The sequence below is a fragment of the Ammospiza nelsoni genome, chromosome 3 (assembly GCF_027579445.1).
Source record: "Ammospiza nelsoni isolate bAmmNel1 chromosome 3, bAmmNel1.pri, whole genome shotgun sequence".
Classification (NCBI taxonomy): domain Eukaryota; kingdom Metazoa; phylum Chordata; class Aves; order Passeriformes; family Passerellidae; genus Ammospiza; species Ammospiza nelsoni.
This window is the reverse complement of record NC_080635.1, coordinates 15,236,224-15,248,476: the sequence shown is the minus strand read 5'-3', so window position 1 is coordinate 15,248,476 and position 12,253 is coordinate 15,236,224. Positions and strand designations below refer to the sequence as shown.

Genomic DNA, 12,253 nt, shown 5'->3' with positions numbered 1-12,253 from the left:
AGACCAAAAAAGAAAAATGAGATGACTCCAGGTATGACAGACCAAGATTTACTTTAGTACAAGGCAGAAACTTCTATTAGAACAGGAGAGACACCAACTCAGGCAAAGGGAAATGTTAGTCATTGCAAAAGCTAGTAATGCTTAAAGCTTAAACCAGTTTCCCTCAGTTTCCTAAAATAGGCTTTTAAGGTTTTTTTATCTTGTATTATCAAATTGTGTTAGTTACATAACTAAAACATGCAAATAAGGTGCAACAGACTACTCTTAGTCAGTATCTGATTGAACAACTTTTAATATTTCTATTGACAAATATTGTAAGCATAACCAGAGTGAAACGTATTTACTTGAAGTCTGTGCAGTGACAGACCTGGGTCACTGAACTATCAGTGTAAAGAGAATTACTGACATTCTAATTTCATTTTCAGTTGATACAGAGGCTGCTGAAGTGATCACAGACGTGTTCCAGTAGTGCCAAATTCTAATCAAAACTCAGATTGTGCGTTAGTAGCCAAGGCCAAGGCAAAAAATTATCCTGTACCATACACAGAAAGCAACTAGTATTAAATGGACAAAAACTTTGGTCAACAAACTAGTTTTACTTCTTTAATAATATTTTGCTAATAACTCAAGAGGCACGACAGTACCAGTAAGCATATGAACTTTAAAATGCACAATGGCCACAGACAGTTGACTTGGATACAGTATTGGTGCTTGGTAGCAGACCTACAGACGGCTTTTGGATTCTTCCACTCTTAAATGATTTTGTATTTCCTCCTGACCTAGTCATGCACTGGAGAGGAATTCCACAGCAGTCTCCTTCTCTTCAGTTAACTCCTTAGCAGTAATTTCCATCTTCTCACGAGAAAAATCATTAATAGGAAGACCCTCAACAAACTTCCAGGTCTTGTCCTGATTGAAAACAAACAAACAGAAAGCCCTCCATGTAAGAACAGGCTTCATTCAGTCTGCATGAAAGAAACTTTATGGCATAAAAACACAGCTTATGGCCCTAAGAACCACATCAGGCAGAAGTTAATTTTTTTTCAGATAAACAATGCAACCAGCACCAGCTAGCCATGTCAGATTGTACTTGTCTAATCACCAGCACTTAACTGACAATCAAGTTAACTTGGTTAATAAGAGTCCTCTCTATGAAAAGGAGACTGCTAAACCCTCACATCTCAGCAACTGCAGTCCCACACTGCTGTTAATAGGCTCACATGACAGTTTAATAGGTTGTGCAGAAGATATATGGATTTAAATACAGCCTAGTTACCTTGATCACAACTGGGAATGAATACAGCAGGTCTTCAGGAACACCATAAGAATTGCCATCAGAAATGACTCCCATCGAAACAAACTCCCCCTGAAACGAGAAAGGCAGCGATAAATACATTTTTCACTGCTAGAAGCAGGCAAAATTTGCATGATTTATGATATCCTTTATCTCCTATGATACAATTTACTCCAGAAAAAGACAGATTCTTTCCTCTGAACACACATACACTCAAAGTCAGTGAGGTGGGCACAGAATGAAAGCATGAGGCAAACATGCACTTTAATAGCAACATCTTACCGCTGGAGTGCCAAACCAGATGTCCCTCACATGATCACAGATAGCTTTGGCAGCTGACATGGCACTGGACAGCTTCCTGGCCTTAATAACAGCTGCTCCACGTTGCTGAACAGTCTGCAATTAAGAAAGAAACCCAACCATAACTAAATTGTAAAGCAGAAAAACCATGGCTTGGTCTACATGCTGTTAGTAAATGCCATCAAGAAAGACTGTTGTATGTAATTATTTAATTTTATCAGTGAAGATACAGTTCTTTCGCTAAACAAACATGGCATGCAATCCAGGAATACTATCTAGAAGAGTTGTGCCAACACAAATGTAATAATGTTTCAGAGGCTTATTCCTTAACTTTACAGCTGGCTGACTACTCTCATACCAAGCAGATGCCTCAAGCTTTTCCCACCAGGAGACTTTGTGCATGTCAGCAGTGGCAGATGTCTCAAGCAACACATTGTTGATTGAGGTCTTCTGCTGAATACCAATTTGAAACACTTGCTGGTCTCAATCCCACAATACTTAATGCATACAATTTATTTAATTCCTGAAGATAATTGAACCTACCTCACCATACTCAAGTTAATAGTTTTTAAATTTAATAGTTTTGCTAAAGCTTTAATCATCTAGGGCTTTAGTAACCCATTTCCCTTCATATTCCACTTAGATAGCCTGTGCTCTTGATCAATTAATACCATTATTTTGTTTTACTAACTTACATTATTATTTATTACTACTCTACTTGGCAGGCATTTCCTAGATTTTCAGATTCCTTTTCAGAAACTGTTCTGATGATGCCACACACTGTGTGTGTGTGTGTGTGTGTGTGTGTGTGTGTGTGTGTGTGTGTGTGTGTGTGTCTGTGCCCATGCATGAATAGGGAAAGATTTGCTGGCCTTTTCTGGTGGGTGGGGAGCAGCAAATGGATCAATCCCACTTCATCTACAAAAATGCCCCAAAAAGTCACCATAGTGAAATGGCAATGGTGCTCCTGGGTCACACAAGTTTCACATGAGCTGTGATCAAAACTCTTTGCTGAATCATTTTAGCATTCCAGCTGGATTTTTCCAAGAGAAGTTATGAAGGCTTTCCTGCTTTGAATCTTCCAAGGCAAACAACTGATGGCAACAAGATATCTGAAGATGGCTTATTTAACTGAGAGAAAAGAGCTGCTTCACTACATCAGTTACATTGTTTACAATTTCAGATGAGGTAAGGAGAAAGCACAGAATGAACTATAAAAAATGGTATCTTACCACAATAAAGTCTCCCTTCAGCCAGCTGTCATCTTTTATAGCTTCATAGACTCCAACTTCCTTTCCTTTCAGATTTACCTTCGCATGGTTAACATCAGGATATTGAGTGGAGGAGTGGTTGCCCCAGATGATGACATTCTTCACATCATTAGCAGTCACACCAAGTTTCAGAGCAATCTAATTGGAAATTAAACATGTCCATTGCACTGACTTCAGCTTCTCAACTCACAGGCTTCTTTGAAAGCATTGCTCTGTATTTAGCATAGATAGCACAATAAGCCATTTTTTACCTGAGATTTGGCTCTGTTGTGATCCAAACGAGTTAAGCAGCTGAAGTTTTCCTTTGGTATGGATGGGGCTGACTTTGATGCAATCAGGCAGTTGGTATTGGCTGGATTCCCAACAACCACAACCTAAAAATGAAAAAAGGAAATATGAAGTAGGCATTTCTGCAAAACACCTCCCTTCAGAGAAATGCACTGCTTGGCCTTCAAAGAAGCTATCTAAAAGTCAAGTTTTCTAATCTCTTGGTTGTCTCCAACAAGACCGTCTTTTAAGTGTGCCATTTGTAGTCACCCAATCTTCTATAACTGCACATAAAAATATTTTCCAGATAAGTTAAAGAGAATTGGTATTCTCTTTAACTTGACATCCAATGTGAAAGGGAACAAGACTTCTAGGGAGATCTCTACACTGACCTACAGCCTGGCTTCAAACCTCATGCTACCAGATATAGGGAGATAGACACAAGCACACTTTAAACCAACCACTTTTAAACACTTTCTGGACTGGCTGCCACTGCTTTATATAATTGCTTTATAATTAAGAAAGCCAGAACATTTACTTATCTCAATGTTCATAGGCAGTTAGAAGTAAAACACTGCCTCAACTTAAATCAATTTATTACTATGCACAACTGATTTTTATTCATCCTTCATTTGTGCCTTGAATAACTTATGTCAGACTCTATACACTCTAAATCACACAAGCTGATCTGCAAACCTCCCTTTGTATTTCCCCTTTTGAAAGTGAGTTCAGTAAATTTTCCACTACTCCACAATAGTTATATTGATAGTTTTTATTCCAGCTGGATAAAGAAGCAAACCATAGGAAGTTCATCAGCAGACATTAAAAGTCAGTTACAAAGCACAGCCAGAGTCTGGGCCTGAGATTAAGAGCAGTGGGAGAGCAGCCACATGATCCCATTAACTGTGCTGAAGGAATCTGAGAGAGAACGATTAAAATCTTCTAATGCTCCAAGTAAGATGCAAACAACCTAAATAAAGCCGATTTTTGTGCAACTGTAATTCCATATTGATATTGAAGTTAAGGGTCATTATGTTAAAGGACACAGATGGATATGAAGTAGGCAGCTGCATTTAGTTAATTCAGTTCTCCTAGAGAAGAGTGATAACAAGCAAAAGACTGCTTATTTTTCTTAAACATGGTTTTATGGGGTTGCTTTTCAAATTGGTGGTAAACAGAGTATGTGTGGAATACAGCAATACAATGTAGGACTCACCTTTTTCCACCAACAAATTAATGACTAAATCATCCACCTATTTAACATTCTGTTTCTAATCTACCCTTGACTGTGGTCTGTTTTCCAGGGCACAAGGAAAGGAATGCCCACACAAAACAGGCTTCTGCTTGTGCAATATTCTTCTACAGTGTATCCAGGTCTCTACATAGCAGAGAATTAATGTTTTAAATTCAATTCCTATATTCACCTTGACAGTCTTTTTGGCATACTTGTCCAAGGCTGCACCCTGAGACTTGAAAATTTTTACATTTGCTTTGAGTAAATCCTTCCTCTCCATGCCCTCTCTCCTTGGCATGGAGCCAACCAGAATTGCTATGTCAAGGTCTTTGAATGCAACTTCCTCCTTGTCTGTTGGAATGACCTCTAAAAAAATAAAGGAAAGGGGGAAAAGAATTCAGCAAGATAAACAGTCATGGCATAATGCTAACAGGAATATTCTTTTGTGCATAAATAGTATATAATCTAATCTGACAATACCACCACCTTCCCCTTCCAAAAATACAAGTAACAGTCATTTGGCCCTACCTCCACAGATTAAATACATCCCAGTAAACAGGTTTTACATACAAATATTTACATAAAGTGGAAAACACCGGAGAAATATATGTAAAAAGATACATTTCATTTGCCTCTAAAAATGTGTATATAAGTACATGTGCTTTTCTTTACTTTTACAATAAAATTTCAGTGGCATAGACCAACACAAGTGAAGTTTTGCTGCCCCTTTCCAATTCAAAGCAGAGAAGGTTTGATTTGTACAAGAGCTGGTATCTTCATCCTTCTTTTGTCATGTGTTATAGTAATTACACTAACTCCTACTTGCTCCCTTTCTTCTGCTTATTTAAAATACCAGAACTCAGCTTGTTTACATGGCTTGAGGAGTGCTTTTTCATTTTGTATCTTTATACAGATGATATTTTTAAGACTAAATTTTTTTTTCATTTAGCAATAAATATTATATACATAATACAGCAATGATATATTTTATATATTTCATGGCTGGGCCAGAACACAATGCACATATGCACAAGTATCTCGCAATTTCTTGTCCAGGTTTAAAGCCCAGGATTAGATGATATAAACCTGGGTATTTCCATTGCCAATTCTGTCCACAAAACCTATTTGATGTCATTCTTCCTAGCTTACAGGCTGAGTTAAAATGATTATATTCCACAAAACACAAAACCAAGGAAGGATCATCTAAGATTTTCTTCTGCCTAACTTCCTGCCAGCTACAGGGACTCATAAATGCAAGAATTGTACTGCAGCATCTTGTAGGTGTAAGAAAAAATTGTTTTGGCCACCTCTGAGCAGCGGCAGAGCACAGTCCTGCAGCTCCATCACCACACCTTCCAGTACTGTCATCATAGGAGTGATGTCCAGCAGCACAAGAATAAGAGGCTGGAAAGAAAGAAAAGGTTTAGTGCAAGCTGGGCACAATGTGTCTTGAAAATGAATTTGTCTTGTACTCGGCTGTTACCTCATCCAAGATTTAAAACCCATTTGCAGAAAAGAACTTCAGCACAACCAACAACTGACAGCTTGCTTAACAGAGCAGAACTCCCATTTTCCCCACTTAAAGAAGAAATTACTTGCATATTGGTAAATCATTCTGAGTCCCTATGAGGAAACCAGTCTCAGGCACTGCAGTTCTGACATTCATTCATTCCTGTGCCAGCAGGAGCAGGGAGGCCATCCTTCCCCTGTACTCAGCACTGGTGAGCCCACAACTTGAGTGCTGTGTCCAGCTCTGGTTCCTCAGTTTGGGAAGGACATTGAGACACTTGAGCGTGTCCAGAGGAGGCAACGAGGCTGGTGAGGGGCTGGGAACACAAGCCCTGTGAGGAATGACTGAGGGAGCTGGGGGTGTTCAGCCTGGAGAAAAGGAGACTCAGGGGTGACCTCATCACTCTCTACAAATCCCTGAAAGGTGGCTGTAGCCAGGTGGGGTTGGTCTCTTTGTCAGGCAGCAACCGACAGAACCAGAGGGGACAGTGTCAAACTGTGCCAGGGGAAATATAGGCTGGATATTAGGAAAAACGTTTTTCAGGGAAAGAGTGATAAAGTTCTGGAATGGTCTGCCCAGGGAGGTGGTGGAGTCACCATCCCTGAATGTGTTTAAAAAAAGACTGGATGTGGCACTGGCGCCATGGCTTAGTTGAGGTGTCAGGGCATGGGTTGGACTCAATGATCCTGAATGTCTCTTCCAACCTGGTCATTCTGGGAATTCTGTGGATTCAGGGCAGAGTTACCTGGTCTTTGCCGAAGACATCGCCCTTGGCAATGCTGTAGAGGAGGGAGTAAGCAATCTGCCCAGCTGCTCCAGTCACCAGCACTCTGACAGGTTCACCCTGCAAGGAAATGACACTGCCTTACCCACAGCTCCACACCTCAGCCTCACACCAGTTAAAATTGAGTTACTGCAGCAATAACGTTATGATTATTTAACCTGGATGAAAGCCTGCGCCTAAAGGTGGATCAGCCCCAGCTCCTGGGATCACACTTCTGGTTCTGCTAGAACCACCAGCAATTGCTCTGCTTGGTTTTACAGAAACAGACCACAATTGCAAAAAGTTCCTTAAGAATTGCTCCTGGAAAACTTGAAAAAGGCCAGTAATAGCAGTATATTTGAAAAATTCAGCATTCCCTTTAACAACACTGCCTTGTTAACATCAGACAATACAACATACACCCCAACCACTCATACTTGTAATTTACTACAGAAGTTTCACTAGCTGTGACACTTGACTGGTTTTCAGATTCTTTCCATTTCAAGGGCTGTTCCCACTAAGCATTTTGAATGCTTATTTGCAGCCAAAGACTTACTGAATGCCAGAAACCAAAGAATCTAGGGGACTAAACCGTTAGGCAGCAAATTTAACTAATCCACAGACAAAAGCCACATTATGAACAAATACAGACACTATCCATAATACAACTGTCTTTTGTCAAACTGACCCAAAACTCCAAAAGACTGGGAGAAGACTGCCAAAATGTTACTATATTGCAAATAAGAGGGGAATAAAGGTTTGCCCTGCAGCAAAATGACATTTTGCTAAGCAGAACCAGGACTGGGAGAAATCCAGAAGTTATTTAATATTGAAAATTAAAGGCTGCGAGAGTTTGGGCTGGAGAAGAGCCTGGAGAGCTTCTTCAGCCTGGAGAAGAGAAGGTACCAGGGTGGCTTTTCAATACTCAAAGGGGATTTACAAAAAAGGTTAGGACAAACCTTTTAGTAAGGCCTGTTATGGAATGACAAGGGGCAATAGTTTTAAACTAAAAGAGGACAGACCAAGATAAGAAATAAATACTTTACAATAAAGGTGGTGAAACACTGGCACAGATTGTCCAGATAAGTGGTGGCTGCCCCACCCCTGGAAACATTCAAGGTCAAATTGCACAGGTCTCTGAAAGACCTGGTCTTGTTGAAGATGTCCCTGCCAAATGCAGGGAGGTGGATCAATGACCTTTAAAAGTTTGTTCAAACCCAAAGGATTCTATGATTCTATCAAAAAGGGCCACGTGGCAGAGGACATTAATAACCCAGTATTTCGTAAACCTGTTATTTGTATTTCCCTTTTTCTCTAGAGGCGATAGGGCTGGGGCAGGTTGTGCTAGGACAGGAACAAGCAGACTGACCAGCCTGCTGGAATGCCAAGCCCACTTCCTCAGAAAATTAAAAGATGAGCACTTGATACAGACCAGGCATAACTGAATGTAAAAGAAGTGTTTTAATTGCATTCTGGGCTACTTTATTAAAAGTGTAAGGTGCAGAGCAAAGACAGGCCTTGCAATCAGTGCTGGTGATATTGCAGATGGGACACTGAGTGCAGTTCTGGAAACCCGAGTTCTGTATGCTTCTATGGTCTGTAAGATGAGGCTGAGGGAAAGCCAGTCAGGACAGAATCTGGAAAGGTAGAGGATAAGGGAGATCTAACAGCACACCACCACACCTTCACAGAGTGTCAGAAATAACACTGCCCCCAACAGCTCTCAGTAGTGGCAGAACAGGGTGCAACAGCTACAAATTAAGAGAAAAACTCTTGATTATGTGGTACTGTTGCAGCAGAACAGGATACCCAGAGGGTCTGTATAACCTTCACCCCCAGCAGTTTTCAAGGCCCAGACTAAAACACCTATGACATGATCTATCAGTGGCAAAAGTCTCGCTGTCAGGCTGGACTGGACAACTTCCAGACATGGAGCAAGAAGGAAGGCAGACTATGACCTCTACAGATCCTTTCCAACCAGCATTCCTGTCACTGATATTTATAGGAAAACCATGTGGGGCTTCCAGTGTATTCTCTCTGCAGAATTGACCGGCCAAGCACAGCTGCATCACACTAGTGTTAGATAACTAAAAAAATTAGGCTACCTACCCCATTTCATCACATACTAGATAAAATCAGGGCATAAATTATGAAGTTAAACTACTGAACTTGCAGATTTAGACCTGGCCTTCATTATGGGAATGATTCTTTAAATATCTCGTTACCCACTTGCCCGTTACACGGTGTTGAAGTGCATTATTCTCTTTTGAACTCGCCCTACTACGAGTCACATCCCTCTAACTTCACTGAAACTCCACTATGAGGGGAAGGAGAGCAGACAATCAATTCTTGGTGGTTTAAATCTCAAAACTAGTTCTGGTACTCTATTCTTGATCAGGGAAATGGACCATGACATCTGAATGATGAGGAGCAGCACGGATTAGGATGTCTATCAAAATTTAAAGCCAACTTTTCAGCATGTTTCTAAGAAGAATCTACATTTTATTTATATAAATGGAACAATGAACACTCTTTTAAGGTGGCTAACCACAGTAGTTAATAAAATAAGTACTGAAAAGTTACAGTGCTGCAAAACCTTGGCCTGGCAAAATCCCCATCATATAAAAAGTGATCCTGTGCTAAGCTATTCCAGAACTCACACAGGTAGCAGCAAAATATGTTTTCTTTATATTTATAGGGTATCTGAAATCAATTGTGAATTGATTTCTGAATTTCTAGTGAATAGAAGAAAGATTTTAAGGCGCTTTCTTCTAAAGCAGTGTCACAAAAGGGGGAAAGGAAAAGAGACTTTTTTTCCATGCTATGAACTTTAGAAGCCAGTCTAAATGAAACATAACAAATGGCAACCTATCCACTAGCATTATGGTGAGTATTCAGCCTAACAACAGGAGAGGGAAGGAGGAGAAGATAGAAAGGTAAGAAATAGGATTATTTATTATTTTTTTACTGAGACAAACTTAGCATTTAGCCTAAAAAAACCCAAACCTTCAGTCTTGACTCAGCTCTACCTTCTCAAAATAATTATGTTTGCTTACTACCATCCTTCCTGTTGTCTCCCATTTGGAGCTGGAGGAGGAAAACACACAAGCTAAAATAAGGTGAGGAGTGCTTCCTACTTGTTTTTCCTTTCCAAACCTTCAGTACCTTGGATTCAGTGCATTCCCCAGACCCTTTTACCTCTGCACCAATTGTGAGAATTTAGCATCAAAGAAACTTCCATCCTCTCTCCTAAATCCAGAAGCTGACTAACAAACAAAAAACTTTGGATTTTATTGTGCTGACTACAAAATGTGGATAACTCTCACCAAAAAAACCCTTACATCTCATATTAAAATTGGTCCCATTGAGTGTCTGAGGCTACTTTTAGAGAAATGAGAAGCTCCCCAACACAAGTTGTAGGCTCCAGACATTCATGTCCAGACGCTTTAACCCGTGACTTGGCTCCTGCAGGCCTTTCATGCTGTGGTAACTGCAGGGGTGACCTTTACTCACTCTCAGGTATAAAGGAACCAGAGGACAAATTAAACAACAACTAGCTGAACTATTTTGCTCCAAAGCCTTCCCCACTCCACATTCAACCGATGTATAGTTAAAAAGCTTTAGGAAAATAAAAGAGTAGCAAAAGTAATGGTAAAAAGGATGAGGAAAAAGCCCTCAGCAACTGATCATTGCATCCCCAAGTACCCTTCTTCATCTAATCCAGCAAATGTAGGATCTCTCCCTCCTAAACCATCACGGATGAAAGCAAAGCCTCCAATATCAAGTGAGGAAGTTGAGGTCTTAGCACCCACCCCACACACTTTGGTTTAAGAACTCAGTGCTTCAGTTATTCCTGTGATTACAGCTGATATCAGCACAACTCAAACATCAGTGCCATACCTGCAAACAGCACTGCACTGCAAAACTGATTCAGGAGGTTATAAAGGTAAGGAAAAGATAACTCAAAACCTATCAAATGTTGTGACAGGAATATCCTGGCTACATGAGTGATAGACTTTGCATTGCTAATTGCAGTTATGAAAGATCTCCATAAAGATTACTGCTGATAAGCTTGTCTATAAAATACCACCAGCTTAACATTATTCCTTAATATCGAACATTATTCCAGCCAACTAAGCTATCCCACCTTGCTTTACAATAATTACTCAATCATTAAAATGAATTTTTATCTCTTCCAAAGTCTAGAGTCTGCCTAAGGAACTTCCCCTTTGCTCTGCCTTCTTTAAAGCAGAGATGTGGGGACAATAAACACGTTTGGAAATGTAGCAGAGTCTCAGCAAGGCAGCCGTGCACTCGAAGAAAACCACCAGCACTGTGGTTCAGAGACCAAAGCAATTCCAAAGGCATTCCTCCCTTAAGGAACGACCTTGACACAGGTGCCCTGCAAAACGTTTTCCATTTCATTGAGCTAATGGTGGCTGCACTGATAGATGATTTTATTTCAAGAAATTTAAAGCCTCTGCCCAACACCACATGCATAATCTGAACAGCAAAGGCAAGCTAAAAGCAGTGACATTCTGAAAGGTCTGGACATCAAAGTTCTTTGTGAGACCAGACCATCCATGTCAGCTCATCCATGTCTCAATGGTTTGAGAGTTCAAATACAAACTAGAGCTTGCTGTCATATTGTCACTCCTGCAAATCCTCATTTTAGATAGAAGGAGTGGAAAAGAAGCATAAAGTTTACAGATTTTGGTATTTTTTAGGATACAGCTGAAATAAGCCAAATTTCAGAGCATGCAAGCATCCTTTCTATAGCAAAATATTGAAAGTGAAGGTTTGAGTAACAGGGTATTGAGTCTAGAAAAACACAGAGATGTTTTAATGCCTAGAAAGGAAAGCAAGGTCTCTGTGCAGGTTTATATACCTATGTACACATGCTGCAGAAAAGCAAAGCACTGCAGTTCACCTCTGTAACCTCCGAGCAGAACCAGAAGGACTCCTTGACAATCTAGCGAGTCTGAACAAACAGCTGGATTTCCGACAGCAAGCAGGGATGAACCAATAGAGACATTTCACAAGCACTTTCCCTTGAGCTAACACAGAGCCGCACCAAAACCTTTCACGCCTCGCGAACAAGGCGCTGACAGCCCCCATGTCCCGCAGGCAATGTCGGCAGCCGCGGCGCCGGGACAAGGCGCGATCAGCCCCGGAGTGCCAGCCCGGGCCAGGGGGGCTCGCTGCCCGGACACATCCCGCCCTCCCCGCACGGCCCTGGGGACAGGCAGAGGCAGAGTCGCCGCCAGGCCGGCACCGACCCCACGTCCCCGCCTGGAAGGTCACCCCGGCGCGGCTCGGCGGGGGCTGCAGCGAGCCCTGCGACGCCACCATGTCCGGCTGCTCTGGGTGCCGCGACCACCTCCAGGTCAGCCCTGTCCCTCATCCCCGGGCCCTCCCGGGAGCAGCGCGGCCAGGCGGGGAGGGCGACGCCATTTCGGGGTCAGCTCCCCCTGCCAGAATTCCCTGCCCCGAGCCGAAGGAACCCGAGGGGCGCGGTACCGCCGCGGGCCCGGTACCGACCATGTCTGCGGGAGCGGCGGATGCGCTTGCTGCTCGAGGTCACCTCTGCGGCGCGACTGCGGCCGTGGCAGCG

At 41.8% G+C, this 12,253-nt stretch overlaps 1 protein-coding gene across 1 annotated transcript; it reads right to left on the bottom strand.

The window, feature by feature from the left end:
* Window positions 1-274: 274 nt before the first annotated feature.
* MDH1 (malate dehydrogenase 1) lies at window positions 275-12,239 on the bottom strand. The gene is made up of 9 exons (XM_059467986.1): window positions 12,181-12,239; window positions 6,622-6,720; window positions 5,674-5,770; window positions 4,557-4,732; window positions 3,117-3,239; window positions 2,827-3,003; window positions 1,577-1,690; window positions 1,277-1,366; window positions 275-909 (listed from the first exon to the last, which is right to left on the bottom strand). Exons 1-9 carry the CDS (start codon window positions 12,181-12,183, stop codon window positions 784-786), a joined length of 1,005 nt encoding a protein of 334 aa, XP_059323969.1. The 5' UTR covers window positions 12,184-12,239; the 3' UTR covers window positions 275-783.
* Window positions 12,240-12,253: the final 14 nt, after the last annotated feature.